The sequence below is a fragment of the Triticum aestivum genome, chromosome 3A, assembly GCF_018294505.1.
Source record: "Triticum aestivum cultivar Chinese Spring chromosome 3A, IWGSC CS RefSeq v2.1, whole genome shotgun sequence".
Taxonomy (NCBI): domain Eukaryota; kingdom Viridiplantae; phylum Streptophyta; class Magnoliopsida; order Poales; family Poaceae; genus Triticum; species Triticum aestivum.
In genome coordinates this window covers 694,020,874-694,043,525 of record NC_057800.1, presented here as the reverse complement: position 1 = coordinate 694,043,525, position 22,652 = coordinate 694,020,874, and the positions used below count along the sequence as shown (strand labels likewise).

At 43.0% G+C, this 22,652-nt stretch overlaps 1 protein-coding gene across 1 annotated transcript in view; it reads left to right on the top strand.

The window, feature by feature from the left end:
* Positions 1-1,324: 1,324 nt before the first annotated feature.
* The window catches only part of LOC123057173 (uncharacterized), a 35,629-nt gene continuing 14,301 nt past the window's right edge, over positions 1,325-22,652 (top strand). Inside the window, exon 1 of the mRNA XM_044480281.1 lies at positions 1,325-1,386. Within this exon, the coding sequence (XP_044336216.1) occupies positions 1,325-1,386 (62 nt within the window). The remainder of the gene's footprint in view (positions 1,387-22,652) is intronic.

Sequence of the window (22,652 nt, the reverse complement as noted above, 5' to 3'; positions counted from 1 at the left end):
TTGGAGCAAGCGATGCAAAACTTGGGCTTCGCTCACCAGTGGGCAACGTGGATTATGATATGTGTTATCTTGGTGAGGTACTCCATTAAATTCAATGAAGCCTGCTTGGATTCCTTTGCACCGTCTTGAGGGTTACAGCAAGGTGATCCCATATCTCCTTTTTTTATTCCTATTTTAGCTGACGGTCTATCTGCGTTGCTAAGACAGGGTGTGCAAGGCAATGCCATCATTTTGGGTAAGGTGTGTCCGCGGGTGCCAGGGGTGTCACATCTCCTATTTGCAGATGGCACACTTCTCTTTCTCAGGGCTTACTCGGTCCAAGCTCAATCGGTTAAGAATGTCATTAAGAGCTATGAGAGAGCTACATGACAGCTAATTAGTCCTAAAAAATGCTCGATTCAGTTTGGGGAAAGTTGTCTAGTACACATACAACAGGAAGTTAAACAGATTCCGGAGGTATAAAGAGCTCACTTTGACAGCAAGTACCTTGGACACCCAACACCAGATGGTAGGATGCATAAAGGCAAGTTCTGGATGCTATAGGAAAGCATCACAAGCAGAATTTTAGTTTGGGCTGACACATTGTCATCGAATGCGAAGGAGACAATGATAAAAACATTGCACGAGCAATTCCTACATACATTATGGGGGTCTTCAAGTTGCCTTGTTCAATGTGCGATGACTTAACAAGGCTTGTCAGGAATTTTTGGTGAGGGTGTCTAAATAAGGAAAGAGGAAGACACAGTGGGCTTGTGGGATGAATTGACCCAGCCAACGGCACAATTTGGACTTGGTTTTCACTATTTCAGGATTTTGAACCAAGCCCTCCTTGCTGGCCAAGCTTGGCGTCTTCTAACGCACCTAGAGTCCCTATGCGCCCAGGTACTCAAGGCTAGATACTATCCTAACGGTGAACTTGAGGGCGTTGTTTTTGCAGGTAAAGCATCCCCGACGTGGCATGCCATACAACATGGGATGGAACTTCTCAAGAAGGGCCTCACCTAGAAGGTTGGAAATGGGGAGCGGGTGTGTATATGGCGCGACCCCTGGCTGCCCTGGCCTTTGTCATATCGACTTACTACCGCTCATGGCACATGCAGATTGCAGCGGGTGGCTGAGCTTCTGGATGCTAATGGACAATGAAACATGCTGCTGCTACAGAATCATTTCAACATGGCAGACATCGAATGCATCACCAACATCAACCCCTTGTTGGAGCGCTTGGACGATGTTTGCATGAGCTCCAAACCCACGTGGTATCTTCACCGTGCGGAGTGCTTACTATGTTGGCCTTCACGAATTTAATAGAACAAATCGGTGCGCCATGGGCAAGGCATTGGAAGGCACACGTGCCGTCTGGAAGGCATTATGGGGCGTGCCCCCAAGGTACATGTGTTTGCTTGACGAGTGGTCTCGAATTTATTGGCAACAATGGTGAACAACCAAAAAAGAACTTTTGGGAAAAATTGATATTTGTGTTGTTTGCAGGGTGGAATGCGAGGACACAATCGAACACTCTGTGTAGCTGCCCGTAGTCGCACGTTTTGTGGCGGTCTATGGCAGAAGAATGGTGCACTCCAAATGTGGATGACCTACGCAATATGAGACATGACTAGCTGCTACATCTCATCAACTCTAGTGATGAACATGTTGGGAAACGTAGTAGAAAACAAAAAAGTTGCGCCTACGCACATCCAAGATCAGTAATGGGTTGGTGATACGTCCATTTTGCATCATGCTTTTATATCGATATTTATTGCATTATGGGCTGTTATTACACATTATGTCACAATACTTATGCCTATTCTCTCTTATTTTACAAGGTTTACATAAAGAGGGAGAATGCCTGCAACTGGGATTCTGGGCTGGAAAAGGAGCAAATATTAGAGACCTATTCTGCACAACTCCAAAAGTCCTGAAACTTCACGGAAGATGTTTTCCAAATATATAAAAAATACTAAGAGCAAGAACTTCACCAGGGGGCCATACCCTTCCCACGAGGGTGGGGGCGCGCCCTACCCCCAGGGCGCGCCCCCTACCTCGTGGGCCCCCCGGTGGCCCTCCGGTGGCCATCTTCTGCTATATGGAGTCTTCCGATGGGAAAAAAACCATAAGCCATCTTCTCGGACGAAACTCCGCCGTCACGAGGCGGAACTTTGGCTGAATCAATCTAGGGCTCTGGCGGAGCTGTTCTGCCGGGGAAACTTCCCCCCCGGAGGGGGAATCATCGCCATCGTCATCACCAACGCTCCTCTCATCAGGAGAGGGCAATCTCCATCAACATCTTCATCAACACCATCTCATCTCAAAACCCTAGTTCATCTCTTGTATCCAATTCTTGTCTCCAAGTCCGGGATTGGTGCTAGTAGGTTGCTAGTAGTGTTAATTACTCCTTGTAGTTTATGCTAGTTGGTTTAATTGGCGAAAGATCATATGTTCAGATCCTATATGCATATTAATACCCCTCTGATTATGAACATGTTTATGCTTTGTGAGTAGTTACTTTTGTTCCTGAGGACATGGGAGAAGTCTTGCTATTAGTAGTCATGTGAATTTGGTATTCGTTCGATATTTTGATGAGATGTATGTTGTCTCTCCTCTAGTGGTGTTATGTGAATGTCGACTACATGACACTTCACCATTATTTGGGCCTAAAGGAAGGCATTGGGAAGTAATAAGTAGATGAGGGGTTGCTAGAGTGACATAAGCTTAAACCCTAGTTTATGCGTTGCTTCGTAAGGGGCTGATTTGGATCCATATGTTTCATGCTATGGTTAGGTTTACCATAATACTTTTGTTGTAGTTGCGGATGCTTGCAATAGAGGTTAATCATAAGTGGGATGCTTGTCCTAAAGGAAATATGCCCTAGAGGCAATAATAAAGTTGTTATTTATTTCCTTGTATTATGATAAATGTTTATTATTCATGCTAGAATTGTATTAACCGGAAACATAATACATGCGTGAATACATAGACAAATAGAGTGTCACTAGTATGCCTCTACTTGACTAGCTCATTGATCAAAGATGGTTATGTTTCCTAACCATAGACATGAGTTGTTATTTGGTTAACGGGATCACATCATTAGGAGAATGATGTGATTGACTTGACCCATTCCATTAGCTTAGCACTTGATCGTTTAGTTTGTCGCTATTGCTTTCTTCATAACTTATATATGTTCCTATGACTATGAGATAATGCAACCCCCGTTTACCGGAGGAACACTTTGTGTGCTACCAAACATCACAACATAACTGGGTGATTATAAAGGTGCTCTACAGGTGTCTTTGAAGGTATTTGTTGGGTTGGCGTATATCGAGATTAGGATTTGTCACTCCGATTGTCAGAGAGGTATCTCTGGGCCCTCTTGATAATGCACATCACTCAAGCCTTGAAAGCATTGCAATTAATAAGTTAGTTGCGGGGTGATGTATTACGGAACGAGTAAAGAGACTTGCCGGTAACGAGATTGAACTAGGTATTGAGATACCGATGATTGAATCTCGGGCAAGTAACATACCGATGACAAAGGGAACAACGCATATTGTTATGCGGTCTGACCCATAAAGATCTTCGTAGAATATGTAGGAGCCAATATGAGCATCCAGGTTCTGCTATTGGTTATTGACTGGAGACGTGTCTCGGTCATGTCTACATAGTTCTCCAACCCATAGGGTCCGCACACTTAAAGTTCGGTGACGATCGTAATTAGGGTTTTTGTGTTTTGATGTACCAAAGGTTGTTCGGTGTCCCGGATGTGATCACGGACATGACGAGGAGTCTCGAAATGGTCGAGACATAAATATTGATATATTGGAAGCCTATATTTGGATATCGGAACGTTCTGGGTAAAATCGGGATTTTACTGAAGTACCGGGGGGTTACCGGAACCCCATGGGGGTTATTGGGCCTACATGGGCCCTAAGGGAGAAGAGGAGGGCCGGCCAGGGCAGGCCGCGCACCCCCTCCCCCCTAGTCCGAATAGGACAAGGAAGGGGGGGGCCCTTTCCTCTTTCTCCCTTCCCCCTTCATTTTCCAACAAGGCAAGAGGGGGGAGTCCTACGCCCGGTGGGAGTAGGACTCCTCCAGGCGCACCCCTTGGGCCGGCCGCACCTCCCCCTCTCCCTCCTTTATATACGGGGGCAAGGGGGCACCTCATGACACACAAGTTGATCTTTGTGATTGTTCCATAGCCGTGTGCGGTGCCCCCTTCCACCATATTCCACCTCGGTCATATCATAGCGGTGCTTAGGCGAAGCCCTGCGTCGGTAAAACATCATCACCGTCATCACGCCGTTGTGCTGACGAAACTCTCCCTCAACACTTTGCTGGATCGGAGCTCGAGGGACGTCACCGATTTGAACGTGTGCAGAACTCGGAGGTGCCGTACGTTCGGTACTTGGATCGGTTGGATCGGGAAGACGTACGACTACTTCCTCTACATTGTGTCAACGCTTCCGTTGCCGGTCTACGAGGGTACGTAGACAACACTCTCCCCTCTCGTTGCTATGCATCACCATGATCTTGCGTGTGCGTTGGAATTTTTTTGAAATTACTACGTTCCCCAACAGTGGCATCCGAGCCTAGGTTTTATGCGTTGATGTTATGCACGAGTAGAACACAAGTGAGTTGTGGGCGATATAAGTCATACTGCTTACCAGCATGTCATACTTTGGTTCGGCGGTATTGTTGGATGAAGCGGCCCGAACCGACATTACGCGTACGCTTACGCGAGACTGGTTCTACCGACGTGCTTTGCACACAGGTGGCTGGCGGGTGTCAGTTGCTCCAACTTTAGTTGAACCAAGTATGGCTACGCCCGGTCCTTGCGAAGGTTAAAACAGCACCAACTTGGCAAACTATCGTTGTGGTTTTGATGCGTAGGTAAGAACAGTTCTTGCTAAGCCCGTAGCAGCCACGTAAAACTTGCAACAACAAAGTAGAGGACGTCTAACTTGTTTTTGCAGGGCATGTTGTGATGTGATGTGGTCAAGACATGATGCTAAATTTTATTGTATGAGATGATCATGTTTTGTAACCGAGTTATCGGCAACTGGCAGGAGCCATATGGTTGTCGCTTTATTGTATGCAGTACAATCGCGCTGTAATGCTTTACTTTATCACTAAGCGGTAGCGATAGTCATGGAAGCATAAGATTGGCAAGACGACAACGATGCTACAATGGAGATCAAGGTGTCGCGCCGGTGACGATGGTGATCATGATGGTACTTCGGAGATGGAGATCACAAGTACAAGATGATGATGGCCATATCATATCACTTATATTGATTGCATGTGATGTTTATCTTTTATGCATCTTATCTTGCTTTGATTGACGGTAGCATTATAAGATGATCCCTCACTAAATTATCAAAGTATAAGTGTTCTCCCTGAGTATGCACCGTTGCGAAAGTTCTTCGTCCTGAGACACCATGTGATGATCGGGTGTGATAGGCTCTAATTTCAAATACAACAGGGGCAAAACTGTTGCACACGCGGAATACTCAGGTTAAACTTGACGAGCCTAGCATATAACAGATATGGCCTCGGAACACGGAGACCGAAAGGTCGAGCGTGAATCATATAGTAGATATGATCAACATATTGATGTTCACCATGGATACTACTCCATCTCGCGTGATGATCGGACATGGTTTAGTTGATCTGGATCACGTGATCACTTAGAGGATTAGAGGGATATCTTTCTAAGTGGGAGTTCTTAACTAATATGATTAATTGAACTTAAATTTATCATGAACTTAGTACTTGATAGTATCTTGCTTGTCTATGTTTGATTGTAGATAGATGGCTCGTCTTGTTGTTCCATTGAATTTTAATGCGTTCCTTGAGAAAGCAAAGTTGAAAGATGATGGTAGCAATTACACGGACTGGGTCCGTAACTTGAGGATTATCCTCATTGCTTCACAGAAGAATTACGTCCTGGAAGCACCGCTAAGTGCCAAGCCTGCTGCAGGAGCAACAGCAGATGTTATGAATGTCTGGCAGAGCAAAGCTGATGACTACTCAATAGTTCAGTGTGCCATGCTTTACGGCTTAGAACAGGATCTTCAACGATGTTTTGAACGTCATGGAGCATATGAGATGTTCCAGGAGTTGAAGTTAATATTTCAAGCAAATGCCCGGATTGAGAGATACGAAGTCTCCAATAAGTTCTATAGCTGCAAGATGGAGGAGAATAGTTCTGTCAGTGAACATATACTCAAAATGTCTGGGTATCATAATCACTTGACTCAACTAGGGGTTAATCTTCCTCTTGATAGTGTCATTGATAGAGTTCTTCAATCACTGCCACCAAGCTACAAAAGCTTCGTGATGAACTATAATATGCAAGGGATGAATAAGACTATTCTTGAGCTCTTCGCGATGCTAAAAGCCACGGAGGTAGAATCAAGAAGGAGCATCAAGTGTTGATGGTCAATAAGACCACCAGTTTCAAGAAAAAGGGCAAAGGGAAGAAGAAAGGGAACTTCAAGAAGAATAGAAAACAAGTTGCTGCTCAGGAGAAGAAACCCAAGTCTGGACCTAAGCCTGAGATTGAGTGCTTCTACTGCAAGCAAATAGGTCACTGGAAGTGGAACTGCCCCAAGTATTTGGCGGATAAGAAGGATGGCAAAGTGAACAAAGGTATATGTGATATACATGTTATTGATATGTACCTTACTAATGCTTGCAGTAGCACCTGGGTATTTGATACTAGTTCTGTTGCTAACATTTGCAACTCGAAATAGGGGCTATGGATTAAGCGGAGATTGGCTAAGGACGAGGTGACGATGCGCGTGGGAAATGGTTCCAAAGTCGATGTGATCGCGGTCGGCACGCTACCTCTACATCTACATTCAGGATTAGTATTAGACCTAAATAATTGTTATTTGGTGCCAGCATTGAGCATGAACATTATATCTGGATCTTGTTTGATGCGAGACGGTTATTCATTTAAATCATAGAATAATGGTTGTTCTATTTATATGAGTAATATCTTTTATGGTCATGCACCCTTGAAGAGTGGTCTATTTTTGATGAATCTCGATAGTGGTGATACACATATTCATAATGTTGAAACCAAAAGATGCAGAGTTGATAATGATAGTGCAACTTATTTGTGGCACTGCCATTTAGGTCATATCGGTGTAAAGCGCATGAAGAAACTCCATACTGATGGACTTTTGGAACCACTTGATTATGAATCACTTGGTACTTGCGAACCGTGCCTCTTGGGTAAGATGACTAAAACACTGTTCTCCGGTACTATGGAGAGAGCAACGGATTTGTTTGGAAATCATACATACAGATGTATGTGGTCCAATGAATGTTGAGGCTCGTGGCGGATATCGTTATTTTCTCACCTTCACAGATGATTTAAGCAGATATGGGTATATCTACTTAATGAAACATAAGTCTAAAACATTTGAAAAGTTCAAAGAATTTCAGAGTGAAGTTGAAAATCATCATAACAAGAAAATAAAGTTTCTACGATCTGATCGTGGAGGAGAATATTTGAGTTACGAGTTTGGTCTACATTTGAAACAATGCGGAATAGTTTCGCAACTCACGCCACCCGGAACACCACAGCGTTCCGAACGTCGTAATCATACTTTATTAGATATGGTGCGATCTATGATGTCTCTTACTGATTTACCGCTATCATTTTGGGGTTATGCTTTAGAGACGGCTGCATTCAAGTTAAATAGGACACCATCGAAATCCGTTGAGACGACGCCTTATGAACTGTGGTTTAGCAAGAAACCAAAGTTGTCGTTTCTGAAAGTTTGGGGCTACGATGCTTATGTGAAAAAGCTTCAACCTGATAAGCTCGAACCCAAATCAGAGAAATGTGTCTTCATAGGATACCCAAAGGAGACTGTTGGGTACACCTTCTATCACAGATCTGAAGGCAAGACTTTTGTTGCTAAATTCGGAGTTTTTCTAGAGAAGGAGTTTCTCTCGAAAGAAGTGAATGGGAGAAAAGTGGAACTTGATGAGGTAACTGTACCTGATCCCTTACTGGAAAGCAGTACATCACAGAAATCGGTTTCTATGACACCTACACCAATTAGTGAGGAAGCTAATGATAATGATCATGAAACTTCAGATCAAGTTACTACCAAACCTCGTAGATCAACCAGAGTAAGATCCGCACCAGAGTGGTATGGTAATCCTGTTCTGGAAGTCATGCTACTAGATCATGATGAACCTACGAACTATGAAGAAGCGATGGTGAGCCCAGATTCCGCAAAATTGCTAGAAGCCATGAAATCTGAGATGGGATCCATGTATGAGAACAAAGTGTGGACTTTGGTTGCCTTGCCCGTTGATCGGCAAGCAATTGAGAATAAATGGATCTTCAAGAAGAAGACTGACGCTGATGGTAATGTTACTGTCTACAAAGCTCGACTTGTTGCGAAAGGTTTTCGACAAGTTCAAGGGATTGACTACGATGAGACCTTCTCACCTGTAGCGATGCTTAAGTCTGTCTGAATCATGTTAGCAATTGCCGCATTTTATGATTATGAAATTTGGTAAATGGATGTCAAAACTGCATTCCTGAATGGATTTCTGCAAGAAGAGTTGTATATGATGCAACCAGAAGGTTTTGTCGATCCAAAGGGAGCTAACAAAGTGTGCAAGCTCCAGCGATCCATTTATGGACTGGTGCGAGCCTCTTGGAGTTGGAATAAACGCTTTGATAGTGTGATCAAAGCATTTGGTTTTATACAGACTTTTGGAGAAGCCTGTATTTACAAGAAAGTGAGTGGGAGCTCTGTAGCATTTCTGATATTATATGTGGATGACATATTATTGATTGGAAATAATATAGAATTTCTAGATAGCATAAAGGGATACTTGAATAAGAGTTTTTCAATGAAAGACCTCGGTGAAGCTGCTTACATATTGGTCATTAAGATCTATAGAGATAAATCAAGACGCTTAATTGGACTTTCACAAAGCACATACCTTGACAAAGTTTTGAAGAAGTTCAAAATGGATCAAGCAAAGAAAGGGTTCTTGCCTGTGTTATAAGGTGTGATGTTGAGTAAGACTCAATGTCCGACCACTGCAGAAGATAGAGAGAAAATGAAAGATGTTCCCTATGCTTCAGCCATAGGCTCTATCATGTATGCAATGATGTGTACCAGACCTGATGTGTGCCTTGCTATAAGTCTAGCAGGGAGGTATCAAAGTAATCCAAGAGTGGATCACTGGACAGCGGTCAAGAACATCCTGAAGTAACTGAAAAAAACTAAGGATATGTTTCTCATATATGGAGGTGACAAAGAGCTCATCGTAAATGGTTACGTTGATGCAAGCTTTGACACTGATCCGGACGATTCTAAATCGCAAACCGGATACGTGTTTACATTAAACGGTGGAGCTGTAAGTTGGTGCAGTTCTAAACAAAGCGTCGTGGCAGGATCAACATGTGAAGCGGAGTATATAGCTGCTTCGGAAGCAGCAAATGAAGGAGTCTGGATGAAGGAGTTCATATCCGATCTAGGTGTCATACCTAGTGCATCGGGTCCAATGAAAATCCTTTGTGACAATACTGGTGCAATTGTCTTGGCAAAGGAATCCAGATTTCACAAGAGAACCAAGCACATCAAGAGATGCTTCAATTCCATTCGGGATTTAGTCCAAGTGGGAGACATAGAAATTTGCAAGATACATACGGATCTGAATGTTGCAGACCCGCTGACTAAGCCTCTTCCACGAGCAAAACATGATCAGCACCAAGGCTCCATGGGTGTTAGAATCATTACTGTGTAATCTAGATTATTGACTCTAGTGCAACTGGGAGACTGAAGGTAATATGCCCTAGAGGCAATAATAAAGTTATTATTTATTTCCTTGTATCATGATAAATGTTTATTATTCATGCTAGAATTCTATTAACCGGAAACATAATACATGTGTGAATACATAGACAAACAGAGTGTCACTAGTATGCCTCTACTTGACTAGCTCATTGATCAAAGATGGTTATGTTTCCTAACCATAGACATGAGTTGTTATTTGGTTAACACGATCACATCATTAGGAGAATGATGTGATTGACTTGACCCATTCCATTAGTTTAGCACTTGATCGTTTAGTTTGTTGCTACTGCTTTCTTCATAACTTATATATGTTCCTATGACTATGAGATTATGCAATTCCCGTTTACCGGAGGAACACTTTGTGTGCTACCAAACGTCACAATGTAACTGGGTGATTATAAAGGTGCTCTACAGGTGTCTCCGAAGGTATTTATTGGGTTGGAGTATTTCGAGATTAGGATTTGTCACTCCGATTATCGGAGAGGTATCTCTGGGCCCTCTCGGTAATGCACATCACTCAAGCCTTGCAAGCATTGCAACTAATAAGTTAGTTGCGGTATGATGTATTACTGAACGAGTAAAGAGACTTGCCGGTAACGAGATTGAACTAGGTATTGAGATACTGACGATCGAATCTCGGGCAAGTAACATACCGATGACAAAGGGAACAACGTATATTGTTATGCGGTCTGACTGATAAAGATCTTCGTAGAATATGTAGGAGCCAATATGAGCATCCAGGTTCCGCTATTGGTTATTGACCGGAGACGTGTCTCGGTCATGTCTACATAGTTCTCGAACCCGTAGGGTCCACACGCTTAAAGTTCGGTGACAATCGTAATTAGGGTTTTTGTGTTTTGATGTACCGAAGGTTGTTTGGTGTCCCGGATGTGATCACGGACATGACGAGGAATCTCAAATTGGCCAAGACATAAAGATTGATATATTGGAAGCCTATATTTGGATATCGGAAACGTTCTGGGTAAAATCGGGATTTTACCGAAGTACCGGGGGGTTACCGGAACTCCCCGGGGGTTATTGGGCCTACATGGGCCCTAAGGGAGAAGAGGAGGGCCGGCCAGGGCAGGCCGTGCCCCCCTCCCCCCTAGTCCGAATAGGACAAGGAAGGGGGGGGGGGCGGCGCCCCCCTTTCCTCTTTCTCCCTTCCCCCTTCCTTTTCCAACAAGGCAAGAGGGAGGAGTCCTACGCCCGGTGGGAGTAGGACTCCTCCAGGCGCACCCCTTGGGCCGGCCGCACCTCCCCCTCTCCCTCCTTTATATACGGGGGCAAGGGGGCACCCCATGACACACAAGTTGATCTTCGTGATCGTTCCTTAGCCGTGTGCGGTGCCCCCTTCCACCATATTCCACCTCGGTCATATCCTAGCGGTGCTTAGGCGAAGCCCTGTGTTGGTAGAACATCATCACCGTCATCACGCCGTCGTGCTGACGAAACTCTCCCTCAACACTTTGCTGGATCGGAGCTCGAGGGACGACACCGAGTTGAACGTGTGCAGAACTCGGAGGTGCCGTACGTTCGGTACTTGGATCGGTCGGATCGGGAAGACGTATGACTACTTCCTCTACGTTGTGTCAACGCTTCCGTTGCCGGTCTACGAGGGTACGTAGACAACACTCTCCCCTCTTGTTGCTATGCATCACCATGATCTTGCGTGTGCATAGGAATTTTTTGAAATTACTACGTTCCCCAACATGTCCAAGTAAGGACAGCACCCAAGCACCGGTCCACCCACATACCAAATTATCAAAGTACCGAATGCGAATCATATGAACATGATGAAAACTAGCTTGACGATATTCCCATGTGTCCTCGGGAGCGCTTTACATCTTATAAGAGTTTGTCCAGGCATGTCCTTTGCTACAAAAAGGATTGGTCCACCTTGCTGCACCTTATTTACTTTTGTTACTTGTTGCTCGTTACAAATTATCTTATCACAAAACTATCTGTTACAACTTATTTCAATACTTGCAGAGAATACCTTGCTGGAAACCGCTTATCATTTCCTTCTGCTCCTCGTTGGGTTCGACAATCTTACTTATCGAAAGGACTACGATAGATCCCCTATACTTGTGGGTCATCAGTTGGGTCATGATTGTTATCGTCACCGAGTTCCAGCGGAAGAAGAACGTGTCGGTGAATATCGTACTTGGAGTCCCTCAAACCATCGATGAACGATTCCGCAAACCATACACGAACAGTCCCTCGAACTAAACACCGAAAGCACGGCCTCTCTACTTTGTTGCAACATCTTTAGTAGCACCATCTCATCTCCAAACCCTAGTTCTTCCCTTGATTTCAATCTTTGTATAAAACCTCAGATTGGTACATGGGGGTGCTAGTTGTGTGGATTACATCCTGTAGTTGATATTAGTTGGTTTACTTGGTGGAAGGCTATATGTTCAGATTGTTCATCATATATTTATGTCCTCTGATCAAGAACATGAATATGATTTGTGAATAGTTTCATTTGTTATTGAGGACATGGGAGAAGTCTTGTTATAAGTAATCATGTGAATTTGGTTGCTGTTCAATGTTTTGATGATGTGTTGTGTTGTTCATTCTCTAGTAGTGTCATGTGAACGTCGACTACATAACACTTCATCATGCTTGGGCCTAGGGGAAGGTGACACATACCAAACGGAGTCCAAATGCTACGAAATGTTTTGGCAATTTTTTCTGGACAAGAAGGGACCCTAGAAGCTTCAAGACAAGACCTAAAGTGCCATGAGGCAGTGACAAGCTGCCAAACGTACCCTATAGGCCTGTGGGCCCCTCGTGGCACCTCCTGGCCTAATTCTAGCGCTATAAATTCCCATGTATTCCCAATACATCAGGGAGCCACCCGAAAATACTTTTTCCTCCGCCGCAAGTTTCTGTTCTTGCGAGATCCCATCCGGAGGCCTTCTCTGGTACTCTGCTGGAGGGGGAATCAATCACGGAGGGCTTCTGCATCAACCTTGCCGCCTTCTGATGATGTGTGAGTAGTTTACCACAGACCTACGGGTCCATAGCTAGTAGCTATATGGTTTCTTCTCTCTCTTTGATCTTCCATACAATGTTCTCCTCGACGTCTTGGATTTCTATTCGATGTAATCTTTTTTTGCGGTGTGTTTATTGGGATCCGATGAATTGTGGGTTTATGATCAGATTATTCATGAATATTATTTGTGTCTTCTCTGAACTCTTTTATGCATGATTATTATAGTTTCGTATTTCTCCCCAATCTATTGATTTGGTTTGGGCAACTAGATTGATTTATCTTGCAATTGGAGAGGTGCTTTGTAATGGGTTCAATCCTATGGTGCTCTATATCCCTGTGACAGAAAGGGACAAGACACGTATGTGCATTGCTGTCATTAAGGATAAAATGATGGAGTTTATTCATATTGATTGAGTTTACTTTGTCTACATCATGTCATCTTGGTTAAGGCGTTACTCCGTTCTTTATGAACTTAATACCCTAGATGCATGTTGGATAGCGGTCGATGCGTGGAGTAATAGTAGTAGATGCAGGCAGGAGTCGGTCTACTTGTCTCAGACGTTATGCCTATATACATGATCATTGCCTTGAATATCGTCATAACTATGTGCTTTTCTATCAATTGCCCAATAGTAATTTGTTGACCCACCGTATGCTATGTTTAAGAGACAAGCCTCTAGTGAAAGCTATGGCCCCAGGTCTATATTTATCATATATTAAATACAAAAATATTTTGCTGCAATTTATTTATGTTTATTTTATTTTGTGTTTTTGATTACCTATTTATCACATGAAATTTGATCCTTGCAATTAACCGCCAAGGGATTGACAACCCCTTGTTTGCGTTGGTTGCAAGTATTTGTTATTTTGTGTGTAGGTGCTATTCACGAGGTTTCGCGTGGTTCTCCTACTGGATTGATAACCTTGGTTCTTAACTGGGGGAAACAGTTATCTCTACTGTACCGCATCATCCTCTGCTCTTCGAGGAAATCCCAACGCAGCTAACAAGTATCATAAGCCATCGTGGAATTAGTTTGTACATGATGGGTTGCAGGAGTACAAAATCTAATCCCCAGTTTATTAGTTGTTCTGTAAGGGGCTGTTTTGGATCCATATATTTCATCAGATGGTTAGATTTATTGAAATTCTTCTCTTGTAGTTGTGGGTTCTTATGAGAGGGGGTAATCATAAGTAGGTTGTTTGTTCAAGTAAGAATATCACCTTAGCTTTGATCCACCCACATGACAACTTATCAAAGCAATGAACATGGATGAATGAATCGTGGTGAAAGTAACTAGATGAAATTTTCTTGTGTCCTTGAGAATGTTCTAATCACTGTAAGAAGTAATTCTGGCTTGTCCTTAGCAATAGTAAGGATTGGGACACCTTGCTGCACCTTCTTACTTTTGTTACTTGTCACTTGTCATGAACACACATTGGGTGGCAGCTGCTTGGTTGATTGGAAGATGGCATACTCTCTCAAGGAATATGGCGGCCTAGGTGTCCACAACGGGTTCCTTCTCAACCAATACCTAGATGTGCAGTGGTGTTGGATCTAGAGAGTGTGCGAGGACAAGCCCCGTGTTGGCTTGCCTCTGGTGGTCACCAAGGAGGCCGAGGGCATCTTCGGCACCACGCTTAAGTGCTTGCTTGGCAACGACCCTAAGCTTTTCGCCTAGACTGACAAGTGGTTGGATGGTCGTAGCATCGAGCAACTGGCCCCAAACATGACCTCCTACACCGAGCCTGCCAACTAGAGGCGCACGATGGCGGATGCCCTGCCAAATAACTCATGGGTGGACGACATCAAAAGAATGCCTTCCATACCTTCCCTTGCGGAGTTCCTTGAGCTCTGGCTGCAGATCCAAAACACCACTCTACGGAATTGTGACGACGTGTTGTCCTGGTGCCTACCTCAAACATCGTCTATTAGGACAGATCCACCTATGGTTCCTTTTTCCTTCGTAGAGAATTCTTCCCCTATGTGCACGAGCTTTAGACATCTTGGGTACCGCTGGAACTCATAATCTTTGCTTGGTTGAATTGCAGAATCATTTGTGGACGTGAGATCGGCTAGCGGCGCGACACTTGGATCACCCGCACAGCTGCTTCATGTGCTGCCAGCAGCAGGAAACAGCAAAACACCTTCTCAAGTGTCCCTTTGTGCGGGAGGTCTGGTACAACACGCTGCTGCCACTACGCCTGCACCGTTCACTCCCTCTGGTGATTCCTCACTCATCACTTGGTGGTCTAGTCTATCGATGGTGACGCTGTCAGCTACCAGGAAGGAACTCAACTCCCTTGTCATTCTGACTATGCGACACATTTGGTTGGAGAGAAATAATAGAGTTTTCGAAAAGATAACATGTCTACCTTCCCCGGTGCTAGTCAAGATCCGCGCTGAATTCGCTTTCTGGAAGCTCGCACATAATAGTCATGTGGGATCGCGTAAGGATCAATAGTGTGTTCTTTCCCCACCCCTCTACTGGCCTCTGTCTTCATATAGCTTGACAAACAGTGTGTCCATGGTTGTAACAACAATGGCCACACTGTAACTTCTTTTCACTTCTACCTTAATACAAAAGGCACGCAACTCTCTTGTGTGATCTTGAAAAAAAGGCGGTATTTAGCCAGCACAATATCATTTTTCAGATTATTATGGGAGCTTCTCTTGCGGTTCCTTGATGTCCTATTCCCAACATACATATGAGCCCCACACGTCGGTGTACAAATTTATTATATCCTATCTCTCCTCCTCCTCCTAGACCCCCCCCTCTCTCTCTCCCTCCCTCCCTCCTCCCCAAATCATTAGGCCAACTCTAGCACACGACCCCAAACAGACGACTTTTTTACCCGGATTGTATCTATTTGGGTAGCGCAATGGGTGTTGGGGAACGTAGCATGCAATTTCAAAAAAAAGTTTACGATCACGTAAGATCTATCTAGGAGATGCATAGCAACGAGAGGGAGAGAGTGTGTCCATGTACCCTCGTAGACCGAAAGCGGAAGCGTTAGGTTAACGCGGTTGATGTAGTCGAACGTCTTCACGATCCAACCGATCTAGTACCGAACGTACGTCATCTCTGAGTTCAGCACACGTTCAACTCGATGATGTCCCTCGAACTCTTGATCCAGCAAAGGGTCAAGGGAGAGTTTCGTCAGCACGATGGCATGGTGACGGTGATGTGATCTGCGCAGGGCTTCGCCTAAGCACTACGGCGCTATGACCGGAGCAGTAAACTGTGGAGGGGGCATCGCACACAGGTAAGAGAATAACTGTTGTGCTTTGGGGTACCCCTGCCCCCGTATATAAAGGAGGGGAGGAGGAGGCCGGCCACCAAGGGGAAAGAGGAAAGGGGCCGCGCCCCCTCCCCCTTGTCCAATTCGGACTCCGTTGGGGGGGCGCCACCCTGCGGCCTCCCCTCTCTTTCTCCCCTATGGCCCATCAAGGCCCATTACTTCCCCGGGAGGTTCCGGTGACCCCTCAGTACCCCGATAAATATCCAAAATGTCCCGAAACTATTCCGGTGTCCGAATACCTTTGTCCCATATATCAATCTTTACCTCTCGACTATTTTGAGACTCCTCATCATATCCGTGATCTCATCTAGGACTCCAAACAATCTCCGGTCACCAAAACACATAACGCATAATACAAATCATCATCGAACATTAAGCGTGCGGACCCTACGGGTTCGAGAACTATGTAGACATGACCGAGACACATCTCTGATCAATAACTAACAGCGAAACCTGGATGCTCATATTGGTTCCTACATATTCTATGAAGATCTTTATCAGTCAAACCGTAATAACAACATATGTTATTCCCTTTATCACTGGTACGTTACTTGCCTGGGATTCGATCATCGGTATCCTCATACCTAGTTCGATATCGTTACCGGCAATTCTCTTTACTCGTTCCGTAATGCATAATCACATAACTAACTAATTAGTCACATTGCTTGCAAGGCTTCTAGTGATGTGCATTACCAAGAGGTCCTAGAGATACCTCTCTGATACTCGGAGTGACAAATCCTAATCTTGACCTATGCCAACCCAACAAACACCTTCGGAGACACCTGTAGAGCATCTTTATAATCACCCAGTTATGTTGTGACGTTTGATATCACACAAGGTGTTCCTCCGGTATTCTGGAGTTGCATAATCACATAGTTAGAGGAATATGTATAAGTCATGAAGAAAGCATTAGCTATAAAACTAAACGATCATTATTCTAAGCTAACGGATGGGCATTGTCCGTCACATCATTCTCCTAATGATGTGACCCGTTCATCAAATGACCACACATGTCTATGGTCAGGAAACTTAACCATCTTTGATTAACGAGATAGCCAAGTAGATGCATACTACTGACACTTTGCTTTATCTATGTGTGTGCTTTATCTATGTATTCACACATGTATCAAGTTTCCGGTTAATACAATTCTAGCATGAATAATAAACATTTATCATGATAGAAGGAAATATAAATAACAACTTTATTATTTCCTCTTGGGCATATTTCCTTCAGTCTCCCACTTGCACTAGAGTCAATAATCTAGATTATAGTAGTGATTCTAACACCCATGGAGTCTTGGTGCTGATCATGTTTTGCTCATGGGAGAGGCTTAGTCAATGGGTCTGCAACATTCAGATCCGTATGTATTTTGCAAATCTCTATGTCTCCCTCCTTGACTTGATCGTGGATGGAGTTGAAGCGTCTCTTGATGTGTTTGGTCCTCTTGTGAAATCTGGATTTCTTTCACTAAAGCAATTGCTCCAGTATTGTCGCAAAAGATTTCCATTGGACCCGATGCACTAGGTATTACACCTAGATCAGATATGAACTCCTTCATTTGCTTCTTCCGAAGCAGCTATGTACTCCGCTTCACACGTAGATCCCGCCACGAGCTCTGCTTGTTACTCCACCATTCAATATAAATATGTATCCGGGTTGCGACTTAGAGTCATCCAGATCAGTGTCAAATCTTGCATCGACGTAACCATTTACGACAAGCCCTTTGTCACCTCCATAAACGAGAAACATATCCTTAGTCAATTTCAGGTATTTCAGGATGTTCTTGACCACTGACAGTGATCGACTCCTGGATTACTTTGGTACCTCCCTGCTAAACTTATAGCAAGGCACACATCAGGTCTGGTACACAACATTGCATACATGATAGAACATATGGCTAAGGCATAGGGAATGACTTTCATTTTCTCTCTATCTTCTGTACTGGTCGGTCATTGAGTCTGAGTCAACTTCACACCTTGTAACACAGGCAAGAACCCTTTCTTTGACTGGTCCATTTTGAACTTCTTCAAAACTTTATCAAGGTATGTGCTTTGTGGAAGTCCAATTAAGCGTCTTGATCTATCTCTATAGATCTTTATGCCTAATATATAAGCATCTTCACCGAGGTCTTTCATTGAAAAATTCTTATTCAAGTATCCTTTTATGCTATCCAGAAATTCTGTATTATTTCCAATCAACAATATGTCATCCACATATAATATTAGAAATTCTACAGAGCTCCCACTCACTTTCTTGTAAATACATGCTTCTGCAAAAGTCTGTATAAAACCATATGCTTTGATCACACTATCAAAGCGTATATTCCAACTCCGACAGGCTTGCACCAGTCCATAAATAGATCGCTGGAGCTTGCATACTTTGTTAGCACCTTTAGGATCGACAAAACCTTCTGGTTGCATCATATACAACTCTTCTTTAAGGAATCCATTAAGGAATGCAGTTTTGACATCCATTTGCCAAATTTTATAATCATAAAATGCGGCAATTGCTAACATGATTCGGACGGACTTAAGCATCGCTATGGGTGAGAAGGTCTCATCGCAGTCAACTCCTTGAACTTGTCGAAAACCTTTCGCAACAAGTTGAGCTTTGTAGACAGTAACATTACCGCCAGTGTAAGTCTTCTTCTTGAATATCCATTTATTATCTATGGCTTGTCAATCATTGGGCAAGTTAACCAAAGTCCATACTTTGTTCTCATACATGGATCCCATCTCAGATTTCATGGCCTCAAGACATTTCGCAGAATCTAGGCTCATCATTGCTTCCTCATAGTTCGTAGGTTCGTCATAGTTTATAACATGACTTCCAGAACAGGATTACCGTACCACGCTAGTGCGGACTGTACTCTGGTTGACCTATGAGGTTCGGTAGTAACTTGATCTTAAGTTTCATGATCATCATCATTAGCTTCCTCACTAATTGGTGTAGGAATCACTGGAACTGATTTTGTGATGAACCATTTTCCAATTCGAGAGAAGGTACAACTACCTCATCTAGTTCTAATTTCCGCCCACTCACTTCTTTTGAGAGAAACTCCTCTAGAAAGGATCCATTCTTAGCAACGTATCTTGCGTTTGGATCTATGATAGATGGTGTACCCTACAGTTTCCTTTGGGTATCCTATGAAGACACATTTCTCCGATTTGGGTTCGAGCTTATCAGGCTGAAACTTTTTCACATAAGCATCGCAACCCCAAACTTTAAGAAACGACAGCTTGGGTTTCTTGCCAAACCATAGTTCATATGGTGTCGTCTCAACGGATTTAGATGGTGCCCTATTTAATACAACTGTCTCTAAAGTATAACCCCAGAACGATAGTGGTAAATCGGTAAGAGATATCATAGATCACACCATATCTAATAAAGTACGGTTACAACGTTCGGACACACCATTATGCTGTCATGTTCCAGGTGGCGTGACTTGCGAAACTATTCCACATTGTTTCAAATGAAGACCAAACTCATAACTCAAATATTCGCCTCTGCGATCAGATCATAGAAACTTTATTTTCTTGTTACGATGATTTTCCACTTCACTCTGAATTTTTTTGAAGTTTTCAAATGTTTTGGACGTATGTTTCATTAAATAGATATACCCATGTCTGCTCAAATCATCTGTGAATGTTAGAAAATAACGATACCCGCCGCGAGCCTCAACACTCATTGGACTGCATACATCTATATGTATTATTTCCAATAAGTCAGTGGCTCGCTCCATTGTTCCGGAGAACGGAGTCTTAGTCATCTTGCCCATGAGGAATGGTTCACAAGCATCAAGTGATTCCAAAAGCCCATCAGTATGGAGTTTCTTCATGCGCTTTACACCAATATGACCTAAACGACAGTGCCACAAATAAGTTACACTATCATTATTAGCTTTGCATCTTTTAGCTTCAATATTATGAATATGTGTATCACTACGATCGAGATTCAACAAAAATAGACCACTCATTAAGGGTGCATGACAATAAAAGATATTACTCGTGTAAATAGAACAACCATTATTCTCTGATTTAAATGAATAACCGTCTCGCATCAAACAAGATCCAGATATAATGTTCATGCTCAACGCTGGCACCAAATAACAATTATTCAGGTCTAAAACTAATTCCTAAGGTATATGTAGAGGTAGTGTGCCGACGGCGATCACATCGACCGTGGAACCATTTCCGACGTGTATCGTCACCTCGTCCTTAGCCAATCTTTGTTTAATCTGTAGCCCCTGTTTCGAGTTGCAAATGTGAGCAACAGAACCAGTATCAAATACCCAGACGCTACTACGAGCATTAGTAAGGTACATATCAATAACATGTATATCAAATATACCTTTCACTTTGCCATCCTTCTTATCCGTCAAATACTTGGGGTAGCACTACAAGAAATATGTCAACTAGTGACCTTCTATTAGTGACCTTGGAAGAAATGGTCATAGATTTATGACCATTTCAGACCAATTGGTCAAAAGCTGTTCGGGGGGCTCCAAACCCTAAACCATTGCAACCATTTTGGTCAGAAAGGTCGTAATTCCCTTACATGAAATGGTCATAAAGCAAATAGCGCTAGTCCGTTGCCTTATTTCTAGTTGTTAACGACCAATATAGATGGTCATAGCCTTGTAAATTGTGGTGGGTTGCTATGACTAGGCGCCACCTCATCAGTTTTGCCTATGTGTCATGTCCATGTGGCAGTTTTTGCCCTAGGTTGTGAAGCAACCTATATTTCTGTCATTCCCAAAATTCCCAAAAAAATATCATAAATTCTTTGGGTCATATCTTCGTCAAATATGTAAAAACCTTCCTTGCCTAGTTCAAAAATAATTCAAAAATATTCATTTTCCTATTCTGTTCAGAACAACAGTTTGTGAAGAAAGTACCACTTTGGCATGTCCAAATAGTATCCATTTTCTACAGTGCTTTCCTATGCCCAAATAACCATCCTCCACCAAATGCCATCTCAATCCATTCATTATTTTGAGCCGAGCTTCAATATTCGTATTTATGTCCAATGTGGTAGTTTGCAAAGCAAGTACCACCTAGGCTCCTCTTTTTGAGCTGACAATTTGTGAAGACGGTCTTCTTAGTAACTAATCATCCTCAGCCAAAACTCACGCCCATTAGCCATGTACATTTCCCGTACCGCTAATCAAACACTTGGCTGCTAATTCATGTTTGAGCATCGATCGGTCTCCTCGTGAGAATATTATGTTGTAATTTTCTTCCTAGCACCTACCTGAGGAGTGCCCAACCCACTAGACATTCCTAGGCTGCCCATAACACATGGCAACGCCACGGTCACGCGGTGACCACGTGGCAGGCATGCGAGTTTACGTGCTCTAGAGTTGGGGCCCTTGGCCACCGCCGAAACCTCGACGTATCGCCACCAAACCATGTATTTATGATTAAATAGGTACTTATGTACCTAGAAATGATTTTTGGAAAAAATAAATAGCAAACTATGAGGCAGCTGCAGTTCAAATTTGACCCACTTCCAACTGAATCAGCAGAAATTTGTCTTTTTCACGAGAGGTGGATCAAAACTTTTTACACCCAACCATTTTGTCAATTGTGCATTAAATATGTCCTAATATTTTATAAAATTGATTTGGTCCAATTTTGCAACAATTATTTGGGAGGTCCTTCACAAAAAAACCTCCTTTTGAGCACTCGAAAAATGGAAAATGGTTTTTTCGTCCAAAGAAAATGAAAACTTCCTTAGGAAATATTGTTTTCCATTCCAAGATGCACCCTTGTGCACAATACGAGATCATTTGAACAAACTATGCCATGAATGTGGCCATAGGATTGATCATCTGGCTTGAAAGCAATGAATCTTCACGCATGATAGCTCATTTCTGAGAACACTGTTTTAAAAAGAATTGCCGTATTACAAGTTTATTATTTTTCCTGGTAACTTGGTCATATATAATGACACAATGCGAAGGTTTTCCAATTTTTTGATTTTTTTTGAATTTTTTATGCCCGTTTCAAAATGCGGTCAAAACGGCAGGAATGACCCTTCCTAGCTAGTGGTTGAATCTTGGAATTTTTTTGGTGTTTCTCTGATTAAATAGATACTTATGTACCTAGAAATGATTTTTGTAAAAAATAAAGAGCAAACTATGAGGCAGCTGCAGTTCAAATTTGACCCGCTTCCAACTGAATCGACGGAAATTTGTCTTTTTCACGAGAGGTGGATCAAAACTTTTTACACACAACCATTTTGTTAATTATGAATTAAATATGTCTTAGTATTTTAGAAAATTGATTTGGTCCAATTTTGCAACAATTATTTGGGAGGTCCTTCACAAAAAAACCTCCTTTTGGGCACTCGAAAAATGGAAAATGGTTTTTTCGTCCAAAGAAAATGAAAACTTCCTTAGGCAACATTGTTTTCCATTCCAATATGCACCCTTGTGCATAATATGAGATCATTTGAACAAACTATGCCATGGATGTGGCCATAAGATTGATTATTTGGCTTGAAAGCCATCGAT